General features: G+C 35.1%; 1 protein-coding gene across 2 annotated transcripts; it reads left to right on the top strand.

Moving 5' to 3' along the window:
- The first annotated feature begins 7,201 nt into the window (after positions 1-7,201).
- Positions 7,202-14,108, top strand: LOC106101009 (zinc finger protein 675-like). Of its 2 annotated transcripts, XM_013280078.1 has the most exons (5): positions 7,202-7,382; positions 10,499-11,221; positions 11,962-12,156; positions 13,024-13,266; positions 13,487-14,108. In XM_013280078.1, the coding sequence occupies exons 2-5, from the start codon at positions 10,568-10,570 to the stop codon at positions 13,655-13,657; spliced, it is 1,263 nt and encodes a 420-aa protein (XP_013135532.1). In that variant the 5' UTR covers positions 7,202-7,382; positions 10,499-10,567; the 3' UTR covers positions 13,658-14,108. The 2 variants fall into 2 exon arrangements, with proteins under 2 accessions (XP_013135532.1, XP_013135533.1); XM_013280079.1 differs by lacking the exon at positions 11,962-12,156.
- Positions 14,109-14,579: the final 471 nt, after the last annotated feature.

The raw sequence follows: 14,579 nt of genomic DNA, 5'->3' as shown, positions 1-14,579 counted from the left end.
TTCAACATATTATATATTTATTGTTGCTTGTGGATGGAAAGGAATATTTAAAGTACAAATTATGAATACAAAAATATCAATTTAAAAAAATTTAACTTTTATTATGATTATAAAGTTTGGATTTCAAGTTGTGACAAATACTGACAACAGCTGATTCAATGTGACCAGACGTAAATTGAATATTAGCTACTCAAATAACTTTTACTATTTTTTTCGTCATATTGATCGAAAATTTGCTCGTAAAATATGTCGTAAATATAAAAACACTTAATAATGGAGTCCTCATAATATAACACACGAAAACTCTATTCTTATAATCATTTAAAAAAAAATATAACTACAAAATGCACTGACATTCACTGAAGTTGGTCACACTGCCATGTTAAATGCGAAGAAGTGACGTCGTTGGTGTTTGAGATCGAGTAATGGAGGGTAAAAAATATTGCGGCGTTTTTAATTTATATTTAATTTGAGACAAACATTCAAGGTCTCTAAATGTTATTATAGGTTTTAAAATGCTGTCTTTAAAATATTAAACATAACTTTATTTGGATTTGTAACATTAGGAAACATCCCCATTGCATTAAAATTGGTAAGAACGTTTTTTTTTTGTTGTGAGAAAACTATGAAATTGCTTATCTAATTTCAAAGATATTTTTAGAAATTTTGGTAAACTTTTATTATATTTTTGACGGAAACATTAATTTATCTAATAAAAACCTTACCGACAATAGACCGAGAAATAAGAACGTATTGAAAATAGTATATTCAAAGTTGAATAAAACGCTTATCAATATATGATTTGGTAACAACTCGTCTGTAACAATAGTGCTCTCTGCCCTCTGGTAACTCTTAAGAATGAACTCGCGAAAATAATAAAATTGAAGAGCCCGCATCTCTCTCGAACCATTGCCCGCGTTCATGTCGACTGAATAGTTTGCGGACTGAATGAGTATGCGTATAATGAGACAAATATTTCATTCTACTCTCACCATATGTCACTTCTTATATTGTTAATTGTATAACTTTGCTAACGCCTCAATGTATGTAATTTCTGGGACAAATCTGTTTTTCCCCTGTTGTTGTATATTTTTTTCTATCTATGTCCTAACTTTAAATTTAAATAATTAGTATAGTTTTATTATTATAAATTATTTTTTACAAATCCTTTCCCTTATTGTCCAGTCTCTTTCACCTCTGTTACTAATTTGCATACCGGTTTGAATCTTTTTAAGTAACAATTCAAATTACCTATACGTCAGACATGTAGAGACGTAACTAAACAATGGATGATAAAGGGCGCCTCGTGTGCGCTCACCCTTAACGGCGCGTGTACACCTGCCCGTATCACTGCGCGCAGCAGCTGCCGAGTACATTCGACAACGACAAATGAATACAGATTTGACCAATATCTCATTATACAAGTATTCGACTTAGAGCATGCACACCTGAAACTAAGCCATTGCTAGTCCCGCTTTGATTTCTATAACCTTATATGAAGGTGCGCACACTACTAATTGGCTGAGAAATAATCGACAATCGCACTGTAGTGCGATAGTTTAGTCAAAGGTGTGTGCCTGGTCTTACTGTCGCTTTGAGATTTAGTAATTTTTGATAATTCAATGATTTTATATTACCATTTTTATCTAAAAAAATACCTTATGACTAACGTTAAGGAGGCTTCTTTTCTGTTATTTTCAAAGTAAAATACTGCAGTTCAGTAACATGGCAATCTCTTATTCTTTTTGTACAAATGATTGATTTTTTGAAACACAATCATTACTTGTGTAGGCAACTGTACCAACAGCAATGATCTGTCAAGCGCGGTTTGTTGCTATCTGTCAACCAGACATACGGGCGCTGTTGAATGACGAATAATGAACTTGGCATGTGCAATTCTTATAATAACAAAATTTAGTTATTATGTAAAAATACTGCATATCTTAAAGTACATAAAAACATCTGAAAACTTGAAATTTCTGTTCCATAATCTTTAAAAGTGAAAAAAATAATATTTCACTTCTAAGGATATCTATATCGTTTAGACAAGTGAAAACACATTCATTAACAAAAACGTTCAAATGTATAGCATAAGCTAAATAATAACATGAAGGTAATAATAATTATTTAGAATCATAATCTCCGGTGCTTTGCTGAACTTGCACTCATTAAAGTGTTTATATTCTCCCCCTTTTTCGTTAAAGGCCGTGTGCCGAAAACACAATAAAATAATCCAACGCATTGTACAAAATACGACATGAGGTAACGTCAGCAAATACATTTTTAACTGTTTTATAATCATTCGTTTATAATTCACTAACAACAGTCGTTGAGTATGTTTATATATAAATCATGAATCTTTTAGAAATTATAGATTCATAAAGAATCGACGTTAATAAAATCTCATAGCTAATGTTAAGGCGAGACCCAATTAATAAATTAGTTTAAAAATATATAGGTATATGAGGAATACACAATTTAATCTATTTTTTCTTATTTTATTCTACGTATTTCATTATCATCATGCCAAATTATACAATAGAAATTATATTTTTGCAGTCGGTACCAAGGTGCATTACGGGGTGCGCGCGGCGCGTGGCATGCGCGTGCGGCGTTCTGCCACTGAATACGATTCTAAACTGTCATGGCGGCTGCTTTCAGGTGCGTGCGCATTTACAATACTCTGCGACCCACCTATATATTTTTATTTAGTTGAACGATGATTTCACACGATAGACATATTTGCACTAAGCATTTTATTTACAAAATGTTATCAATGTAAATATTATCAGGAAATGCAATCTATAATAGTGAATAAGATAGAGTGAGACACGACCCTCAGATATTAGTTTAAATATTTGACGAAAAGAAAGAATTTTCAGATTAATAGCGAGTCAGCCAATACATATAAAATCGTTAAAAATAACATAGCTTTTAATACTTAGATAGGAATCCTTTGAAGTACCCATTTTGGATATGGTTGTTTTTGTGGGTCGTCTGTCGGCTCACATCGGTAGCAATCAGACGATGAAATCCAGGCACACCTGCGGGATGGCACGGGCCGAGGGTGCGTTGCTATGGTAACTACTAATACACTTTTTTGTAGATTTAATGCTTGATGCTATTTTAAAACGTATGAAGGGACCACATACAATGTACGCCTTGTATTCTAAAAAAACTACTCTTATACCTAAAAACATTTTTAATTTAAATAAATAAATAGGATAAGCAATTTGCTGAACCCAACAATTGCAGGTTAAATTTGAAAGTTTACAGAAACGATGGCTTTTAAATGTAGAGTTACGTTAACAAACTTTCCAACAGTAAAATTAATTGCGTTCCCGTTATATAACCATATATCGTCGGCTCATGGAGATATTTCATATCACATTACCTTTGTAATATAATATGTAGCGTAAATAATTCATATTTTTTTACGAAATCGGCACAGATAAGTAATGTTATACGCATGCGTGTTCTCATACTTTCCACCCTAACTTGTAACAATGCCGGGGAATACAAAAGCTCTGCGCGCGCATCTGTCATATGCTGCTCTCTGATTGGTCGGTGAGCGCGCGCGCGCTCACCCTCACAGATTTACACAAAAGTCCAATCGATACCGATAAAATAACGGTAAAATGGATGTCCGATAAATTGAATTGCCTTTATAACATCAGTCAGAAAGCACGAAAAAAAAATTTTTTTTTAATTTAAAATCTGAGCATAGTTCATGTGTCCTCTGATTACAGCCTAAATGTAAACAATTACAATGGTTTGTGACAATTATGTTATCAGTAAAATTACGTATATGAAAACAACAAGGGTTAATTCTCACAGCCAGTTCCTAGGCTGCATGTTGAGATACGTTATCATTAATTGTCATTGTTTTATGTTTATCAAAAGTTGTGAGATATTCAAACGTTGGTTCATACTTTCGTCAATTGTTTAGGATATTAAGGACTTGTTACACAAAAGTTAAAAACGTTATACATTGTTTAAATTACATTTTAGGTTAAACAGTGAATTATTTCCAGCACGGATTGTTTCATAAATTATGGTTATTGAAACATCACGCTTTTCTCTCGTAAATCCTAGGACGAATATTTTAAAGGTCTACGTACATTATGCCCAGTCATCTTCAACCGTACCTCTCAAGTGGCTGGGAACATGACCTGACCAATATGAGTATAACGACTATAAAATAGGCTTATAACAAACTTTAGGGTAAGGGACAATGATATAAAGCGGAAACAATTACACTAAAGGTGTGCGCTGTGTACAGAGCTCTCGAAAGTGTCAACAACGTACATCCTTCCGAGCGTTTCCCACGTGCCTGACCGCATCACATTGTTTTAAGGGACTTTGTATATATACTTCACGTTAATATTATAAATGCGAAAGCTTAAATGGATGCATGGATGGATGTTTGTTAGCGCTTGTAACCTAAACGGCTGGACGGATTTCTATGAAATTTGGCATAGATGTAGAGGATATTCTGGAAAAACACATAGGCTATTAACTTTTGTTATTTTCATTTTCACGCAGATGAAGTCGCGAGTGAAAACTAGTTTAGGAATAAAGTCTTTAAAGACTAAGCATAAATTAAAAAATTTTAATAACCTAAGTGTTTACATATATTCCATTCCAAGTATCAATCTTAAAGTTTTGCATCAAAAGATTACAGATTTTTTAGCTACAAAGCATATAGTTTATTGTTTCTAAATAGTTATCTAAATATGCTATTTTAGATAGTAATATAGACAGATAAACTGTTAAACTATAAATTATAATTCATTAGTTATTACATAATAATAACAGAGAAACAGAGTCTAATAGTCGTGTGAACAACACCGGTGTGGTTGTAGGCGCGTCGATCACACGTTACTGACGTCGACTGGAACGTTACTTGAACTCTTCCCACAATAATTTGTAACACCTATTGATGGGTAATAGTACCAAAAACTCGTGGTTAACAGTGTGGTAATGTAATTTATGTATCATTACTAAGATGAAAGCACGATTTTCCTCTCCCGAACTGCAGCAGTCCTTTGAATTTTTACTCTTTATTTGCAATACGTACTTATGGTCGTTATAATTTGTAGCTAACAGACAAAACTGGTTGATCATTTAACATTTTGTTTCATACTAAATATATCATTCTTCGATCACATTAAGTAGATAGGACTATGGTCAAGTAATGGTCAATGTCGGCAATGCTTCTGCGTTACCTCTAGAGACGAATAAATTAATATTAGGCAATCAGCTGCTCCTTTGCCCTTTCTAAAAAAACAATATAACTAACTAATCTATTCAGTATAACATATTAAACAATCTATGGCTCACACAACAGCTGTGATCGTTTCCAAGCAGTTTTAATTACATCAATATGTATACGGAGGTATGCAACAGTGATCGAGTGTAATCGACACTGCACTTATTTCATTACTTGTTGACACCGGAGTTGGACGGAGCAGTGTGGAGTCGCGAGGTGTCGCGGGGAGGGTGCAGTGGTGAGGTTCACCGGTGAGTAGGATGCGCGCGAGCAAGTTTCCGGCGCGTGCGCGAGTGGGGCTTCTCAGTTCCGGTGCGCGTGAGTTGACACCGGCCGATAGACGCCACCAAGCCGGACGCTACGCAATTGACACTTCAAGCACATATCTACGTACATATGTCATACAACTTTTGTTGTCTTTTACGAAAGTTAAATCACAATATGCATACAATTTTGATTTACCTATCAACGCAATTTTTAAGTAATAACTATTTTTATCAATATAAAATAGTAAAAAGTTGGCCACTGCAAAACTTATAAATCCTTGCACTGAAGTATTCAACCATTTTATTACAGTTGTTTGTTAGAGGGACACTTTGTATATATTATTACTAAACATTAAATTTACATTACTAATACCACGATCGTTAGAATTTTAGTTTAAATTAAAATAATTGTTATACAACTTTTAAGCTTACAAGCGAACAAAACTTTATTACCCATTCAATTTTAGTTTCACTCAATTTTCACTCGACTGTATGCACCGACGCGGCGACATCAAAGTGAAGCGGGAAGCCTGCATTCGTCTGCGTGCCTGCATTCATCGTATTCCAACAATCGCACTGATTACAGCGAGGCCTCGCTTTAATTCAATACAACGAGATGATTCAATTACATTCAATTATTATCTCGCTTTGTTCAGGTGGGCGGAGCGCGCTGGGCGGCGCTAGGGCGTGCGGGAAACTCCGCCCAACACAGATTTCCTCTCCGTATAAAGTTTGTTTTCCATTTATGTATAGATTTGTATTTAATATTTCATTATGACTACCCTTACTTAACATCATGTTTTCTTTGTTCTGGGTTTTATTGCTTTTTTTATTAGTAATTTTCCAAAAGCAAACGTAACTTTAAATGGTTAAATAAAACGTTTTTTTACTGTAATGATTACAAGGATATGTCTTAAATGAAACACCTTAAAGATAAAATTCCACCTTGAATTTAGTCAAGTTCAAGAGGAATGTAATCACATAATTATAACATCTCTTTTCTCTGTCTGACGGTAGACAGTAAAAAAGGACGGTAAATATATTACGAGCACGTAAATGCCTACAAGGTGCGAAGTTGTGTTCTGATGCGGGCGTTATCAGAAGTTGTCGTCGTTTAGGAGTGTTTTTTAACCCATAGATGTTGATAGCTTGAAAAAAACTTGGTGTGCACTTGTAGCTCGCGTATAGGGGCCGCATAGCGCACCGCTGTAGGATCTTGAATAGATACACTACGGTTCAACGCATTCTACAGTATGTTTATTCAAATATTTTTGTAAATTGAGGAATTGGGTTTCGGCACATAATCATGTAAACGCGGAATTGTTTCCACTTCACAGAAATATACTTTCTATGTGGTTGTGATATTCCACAAATGTTTATTCGTGTTTAAATAGCAGGAATACTTTCCTAAGAAATACAGAATAAATAAATACACATTTTGGGTAATAATGAAAAATGAAAATGGGTTATGTCCAAGTTTACACTATAAGCAAAAAATAAATTGGGTAAAGTATTTAGCGACAACGTGCATTGAAATTCCTCTATTGTGTTAGTAATAATATTAATAATCCAAACAAAAGAGAGCACCCTGTGCGAGGGTTGGGATCGCACGCGTCGGGGTGTGCAGGGTGCAGAGAACCAGTCAGTCCTGTGCCGACCGCGCCGGAGAGCGGACACCGCGCACCCCTAAACACCACCCGACACGATACGAAAACTTTTCAAATACAATTCGAATATTTTTAATCCACTTTAAAAATCTTAAAAAAGTTTTTTTTTTTAATATCAAGTTGAGTATAGTGGCATCAGGGGTGTCGTCGGTTGAGTCAGCAGTGGACCAGGCGAAGGTATGAGTCACTTTTTAAATTTTCTCGCCATAGAAACACCCTCGGGCTTTCACCTGTGCGAAAATACGCTCGCAAACTTTATCGCGCCAACTCAATTATAATATTTTTTTTGACCCTCTTTAAAAAAATTAAAACACCCTCACTTACTACGCAAGTAATATTTAAGACAAATTTATATAAATATGCTACTTTATTACTTTTAATACTAAATAAAAGTAAGTCAAATACAATGTACAATTAAAAACTGTCAAGAAAATATTTATCTATAATATTGTGAGTATATTTAAAATATCTGATAACTGTTTTGCAACTGATTGATAATCTTTATATTCAAAGATCACTCAACAAATCTTGTAACAAAGTCGTCGCTATTTAAACTGTTTTAAAACGTAAAATCATGATTGATCCAGTAAGAAACTACACAAAAAATGATCGCATCAAACCCAATCATGCTTACTGTTATTACAGTCTAGCACCATAGAATATTTCAGAAATCGTTGTAACTAACTATTCAATATTTATCTCATATCAACGTTAAAAAAACTTACACTCTCAAACGCGATGTTAATTTTTAAGATAGATACGGAAATAATTATATGTCGAAATAGTTTGATGATCATCTTCCTGGCCTTATCCCACTTACGTAGGGTTGGCGCACAAGATTTTCATAAAACTTTATGTTTTGGCTTAACATTTACGGTCTGCACGTCGCTGTCCCTACTTGGGAAAAACTACCTTAAGGGCCTATCCCACCTAATTGTAAATTGTCTGATAACAATCCAACGTGTAAAATACGTGATGGAAATATCGGAGTTTGTTACCTTATCTGACAATGACGTCATTTTTAAGCTATCTGAGCTTCTATCAGTCAGTAGTGGGACAGGCCTATAATATTTATTTTTAATAAACACCGACGTAGTTTAATGCCTAATATTAATTGTAAGTTTGTAGAACAATATCAGATTCCGTGTTGTTGTGGTTCTTCGTTAGATACGCAAAGTTAAAGTTCACTGAAGCCGAACACATCTTCGTATGCTCAAACTTACTTCGGTACGGTGTCGATTGCTTCAGTTTTAGTATTAACACGGTTCCGGTTAAACTCATGAGGATTTTGTTATGATTTATATAGAAGTCCCTACTCTACTTCAATGTTTCCTCTACGCTGCTGAAACTGAAGGAAACATTAGTTTAATATTGCTATTTTATATAAAAAAATGTAATAAACAAGTCTTATAATATTTTAAGTAATGTATAATTTAAAATAAGAACACATAGATAAATTTAAATGATGTATAATTTAAAGGCATAATAGCTTAATCAAATATTCCTTCGCTTGGAAATTATAAGGTGTGATCGGAGGCGTTAATGTAACTTTCAGTTACGATAATTAAAGGTGTGAGCCGCCTCAAATATAACGCTGTGAGTACTGATTAAATATTAATCATTCAACCGAAACCAACTCCTTTATAATAAAGTCATTTTATTTAAACAATTTAATTTATTATAGAACCCACTTCTACTAGTCTTACTAATATTATAAATGCGAAAGTTTAGATGGATGGATGGATGGATGGATGGATGTTTGTTAGCGTTTATAGCCTAAACGGCTGAACGGTTCTCCATAAAATTTGGCACAGGTTTTGAGCATAGTCTGGAAGAACACATAGGCTACTTTTTATCCCTGGAATAGTTACGGTTCCCGTGGGATTCATTAATTTAGTTTTTTAATGTTTACTTGAACATTCTGCAACGGTTCCACATATCTTATTGAAATTTGGCACAGATATAAAACAAAGTCTGGTGTACACATGGGATAAGCTTCATCCCCGAGAATTGTCCGCTTCCCGAGGTATACGTAGCTTTTTGTAATTTATATAGTTTGTATGTTTTCTAATACCACGCAGACGAAGTCGCGGGCAACAGCTCGTTATTTAATAGTTCAAAAAATCTACTTTGCTTAGCTTAGTTAATTTAATATTGGTGGTCCGAAAATCATTTTTTTAACGGATCAGCGATTGCCTCGCAGCTAACCGTCATATATTTTCTATTCTATTCTTCCAATCTTAAGTGTCCTTATTCGGTTAGATCATTTTTAGTGTGATGCGAATGTGTTAAAAGTCAAGACTTTTGAGGAGTACCTATTCGTAAAATTATATCCCCACCCTTTTAACTTACTCTGTTTATTAATCCATTAGGATTATGAAAAAATACGATGAAATTTGTGCGTATGTAATGTATGCGGTAGGAAGTATTTTAGGGAAAGCTTGCAAATTTGCATACAATGCGTACTCGTAGCAATTACAAAAGCCAACCTACGCCTCGTTTAACAGTTGCAATTCCGAAACTTGTTTAGACATTTTGAACATCTGTTATATCAGCGATATACCTTTATTTACTTAAGTTTTTATAACTTAAGCTCTACTTAAATGTTGTCTTTGATTTTTATATCGCAACATACTATCTATAAAGGCTATATCAACTAAAGTAAGCTTTCAATTCTTTACCTGATTACAATAAAGCTTTTACGTATGGTATCATTTTCAATGTTTGCTCGTAACCAAAGAAGTATTAAGGGTGAGAGGGCGAGGCATTTCATTTGTCCCCGCGGCGGCCGACAGGGGAGAGCGTGGGAGCCGGGATCTCGCATGTAATTAGGTAACGCCGTTCCAACCGACGCACAACTATTTGTCCCTCTCCACAGATTATCCTGTCACGTTACTAGATGTCATTGGTGGCTTCACCTACATTTCGTCTGTTGCGTTAGCCCGTAATTGAATTAATTCAGTTGGTCAAATCGATGTCTTATTGTTACAACTATATCAAAATATAGGAAATGATTAGAATGTGTTTGTGAGTTAAAAACAATATCATAATATTTTAAAACAATGAATCTCTTTCCCTGGTTATTTTCTTTTAGTTTTTGGTCGATAACAAAAGGTCCTTAAAAGAGCAATTTACTTCAAAACATTTTTACTTCGAACGCGTTGCAATCAACGAAATGGGCCACTTTAACACTAGCGAAGGGACGACAGTTTCCACAATGTTATTTCTCTGTTCGCTTTATTTCCTGTTTTCTACGATTTTAATTTATTTATTGTGTATTTCTTTTGTTACAGACATACAATCACATTTAGTAGCAAAATGAAATTGTTTATTTTCATTGAAGTAAGAGGAGTGTTTTAAACATGGAAGCGGCACTACCACATTTTCATCGGTTGTCGACGTCTCGTTTCTACCACCAATATGCCGCGCCGCCTGTCCGCATCTCCAGCAACTATCTTCACGAACTCCTGCCGCAGCAACATCCGAGCATTCTTCAACAATATTTGGCGTATTACAACGAACCATTAGTCCCACTCGATCTATCTCTAAAATCAACTTCTCCAATTACCCCACCTTGCACTCCTCCGCCGTCACAGAAGCGAAAATCTCCAGATGTACAAAACAACACGCACTCTCCGAAAATATTTAGACACTTTGAAGAGAGCAACTCAAAAGATGAAGTTGATAAGAACCTAAAACGCAAATGCGACGATGACAATTCTAACGACAGCGATAGTCCTGAGGCAAAGAAACTAAAATTCACCAAACAATTTTTCGATGAATTACGCACATGTCTGCCAGCAGAACAAGCTTCGCCAAAAAGCGGCAGGAGTTCGCCGGATATTGTTGAAATAAGAGACGTCGAAGAGCGGCCAAAGAAATCACTAAAACCTACGCAACCGATGAAAAAGAGCAAAGCAGTTAGAAGGTTAATGTTCGATGAGGATAAAACATCGCCCGTGTCTGGCACCATCATACGAGACTTGGCAGAAGATGAAACACTAGTTGTTCGAAAGGTAAATTTGAGCACTAAAAATATATTCATAAGTGAAAATTTCTCACAGAAAATAGAAAGGTATATTGGCAAAGTTTTGGTTTAAAAAATTTAGATATCCATGGAATAACCTCCCTCTTTAATACTTTTTGATTGTTTTATGATCACATAAAATTTTATGAATATCTTTTTGATTTGCCATCTTCTATAAAATTTACACAAACAATAAACAAAGCATTCATCTGCTATTAATATGAAATATAAATGGCGAAATTGCAAAGGGACTGCTAATTAGCCGTTGTGGCAGTAGCATTAGCGGGACCGGCGACTTTCCTTATCGCTTCGGCAATTAAACGCTATGAAATCGCGTATTGTGTTATGTTTACGTTAATAACAGGCTTCGAGTGGACTCGCAACGCTCCGAGGGGTGGCGTTGAGGACATTAAATGAACCATAAATCATATATTCTTAGTACAAACCACCTCTTACTTCTTTATCCTAGATGAACGATAATGCTCCATTAAATTATATCAAAACACCTTCTAAAACATGCAATTTGTTCTCACGTGATACGATCGCAAATAAACCTAGCAAGTTTAGCTACTGGCTGACAAGTCACGAATTTTGTATTAATTTTATAACTACTTATATCAAAGTAATTATTAAAATTATAGAGATCTTTTACAACATCGAAAAATCTTTTATTATCCGATCTACATATATGGGAAATATAAGTATACTCATCCAAAGTTATTGTAACAGGGTGACATAGATCCGGCGTTTAACGTAGTGGAAGTGACAGACGAAGCGAAGGCCCTCATAGCAAGCATAGAGAACCGGCTCGGCCGCTACATCTGTCGTCTCTGCCGGCGACTGTACGGCGATGCGTTTGCTCTGGCGCAGCACAGGTGCTCCAGGATCGTACATATTGAATACCGTTGTCCGGAGTGTGATAAGGTTATTATAAAAAAAATGTTTTATTTTTCCAAACCTAAGGAGTCCTGTCAGGTCTAAAACTAGGAGATACCAACTTCTGATTAACTTAAATGACAATGTACATCATACTATCATATTCATACTAATATTATAAATGCGAAAGTTTAGATGGATGGATGTTTGTAGCCTAAACGGCTAAACGGACTTCAATGAAATTTGGCATAGAAGTAAAAGATAGCCTGGAAAAACACATAGGCTGTTCACTTTTTTTTTATTCCGCGCCGACGGAGTCTCGGACGAAGGCTAGTCTGCTCTTAAACATAAAAGAATAATTAATGAATAACAAATTCATTTAACTACAGTACTGATTAATATCTACTATCATCCCAAATAACAATAACTAACCCTTCAAATTATTAGATACAAAACAAATTATTATCGGTTATTTAACAACTCATCTCCAATACTCTAAATAAAAGGTGCAGTAATTCAAAGCATATTCGTGTGGGAACGCAATAGGGAGGGTGTGTGAACACTTGGCGCTTTTCCATGGGAAACGTTTATAGCGAAATGTTTTTACACCTTAATTGATATGTACGATAATGCGTGACTAAATATACTTAACTGGTCATCTCACTTATAATGGGGCAAATGTGATAACATATTTACTAGCGCACCATCTCAGTTAAGCCCCAGTACTAGAATATAGCTTTTTAAATGGACATTTTTTTAATTAATCCTACAGAATTCAGTACTATACCGAAATACGCTACGATATTACACGACCAATCAACGAATTACCATATATAATCTTTTATACAACACTTGTAATTTATTTGTAAAAAAAACGACGTCGCAAAATGTTTTATACTCTATTCTCATGTCTAGGTATTCAATTGTCCTGCAAACCTGGCATCCCACCGTCGTTGGCATAAGCCTCGTGTGGCGGGCGCCACCAAGCGCCGCGAGCCTGCCACCGACGGCCGCTTCCCGTGCCACCGCTGCGGCAAAATGTTCCGAAGACAGGCGTATCTACGCAAACATCTGCTAGCACACGAACAGCCTGATGAAGTGGAGAAAGAACCCTCCGCATTCCGACAGGTCCATGTGGATTATCCGACATATCAGCCGGTAAGTGACTCACATGACGATATTTGAGTGGGGTTACCCTAGTATAAAATTCTTATTTTTTTAAGTGTTAAAATGTACTAACTATAAGTTAAAATAATGATAGGTATACCAATTCAATTGTTTTTAAGTTTAAGTGTTTGATTCTTGAAATTAAATCTTAAAGACTTTTAGGTTAGTTTTACGGCGAAAACATTATTATATCCAGAATATTTTGTACTAGGAATGCCGTGACAACAATTATAACACGTTCTGGAACAAGATCCCTGCGCCGCAGACGGAAGTGTCCTGGGAAGATGTGCAGGCTCGGTGCGCGTCTCCTTGCTCCTCGGAAGATTCCAGAAGCCTTGACGTCACGGGCTCGGAAGACGAAGGCGGGGGAGAGGACGGCTGACGACGCGTGCTGCGGCCCGTGCCGCGCTTCCCCTACCCCGTGCCCAATACTCTCTACCCATATTCACATCCCTATGGACACGACCGTATGTACTTCTCTTAGTTTTATAGTACATTTAAATTAACACTTAAATTCTATCTAAAACAATAGCAATCAAACTATTTAACTAAAGGGCCGGTTTTAATGATATTTCATTTATATTTAGGAATAGTATAGGAGATAAAGTTTTTAAAATTTCTCGGAGAGTAAGTACCTTCTTAAAACGTGAACTTTCCTGCAAGTCTGGTCGCTTCACTATTATCTGTATATATTTTAAATCTGTGTAGATTATTAGAGACTCTGTATAATTATTTAAATAGTAATTTAGTTTTCGATAATTGTAAATATGTAGCTCCTACAGCAACATTCCAAATTTATTCTAATACGAAATATGTCAAACGTTTTTCGTGTTTATTTTATTACATAGTATTTAACCTTGCTTCGGATAGTTAGTACTTTTAGATGTTTAGCTATTATAACCTATTGAAATCATTGTATAAATTGCCAGCAACTTAAAAAAACCGAATTGTTAATATTTTGACAACGAAATACTTTCTATTTTCTTACATTTTCTTCTGAATTATATTTGCCCATCCACTTGGGGTATTTTCATCATCCCTTCAATAAAAACTATAGTTTACCGAATATCACATTATTTTAACTATCAATACAATTTTTTCCTGAACTTCATAAAACTGCTTAAAATGAAATACACTGTGTAGCTGTCATATATTGACTCTTTTTTAAATTTTTCGACTGTTTTTTCTTTTATTCTAAATGTATAATACCAGTAGTAAATCGTTTCTATCGAGTTACAAAGAGCCACCGCAATCGATCCATTTCTTGGGCATATTTTTAGATGCACCACCGTTCAACTTGCGAC

The sequence above is a fragment of the Papilio polytes genome, unplaced genomic scaffold, assembly GCF_000836215.1.
Source record: "Papilio polytes unplaced genomic scaffold, Ppol_1.0 DF824024.1, whole genome shotgun sequence".
NCBI lineage: Eukaryota > Metazoa > Arthropoda > Insecta > Lepidoptera > Papilionidae > Papilio > Papilio polytes.
Note: the sequence above shows the minus strand (reverse complement) of the source record. Positions and strands in the feature narration are given on the sequence as shown.

Excerpts from the sequence above, each read along its gene's own strand:
- LOC106101009 (XM_013280078.1), top strand. The coding sequence starts at position 10,568 with ATGGAAGCGGCACTACCACATTTTCATCGGTTGTCGACGTCTCGTTTC. Across the intron at positions 11,222-11,961 it reads AAACACTAGTTGTTCGAAAG|GGTGACATAGATCCGGCGTT; the intron begins GTAAATTTGAGC and ends TTATTGTAACAG. Across the intron at positions 13,267-13,486 it reads ATTATCCGACATATCAGCCG|GAATGCCGTGACAACAATTA; the intron begins GTAAGTGACTCA and ends ATTTTGTACTAG.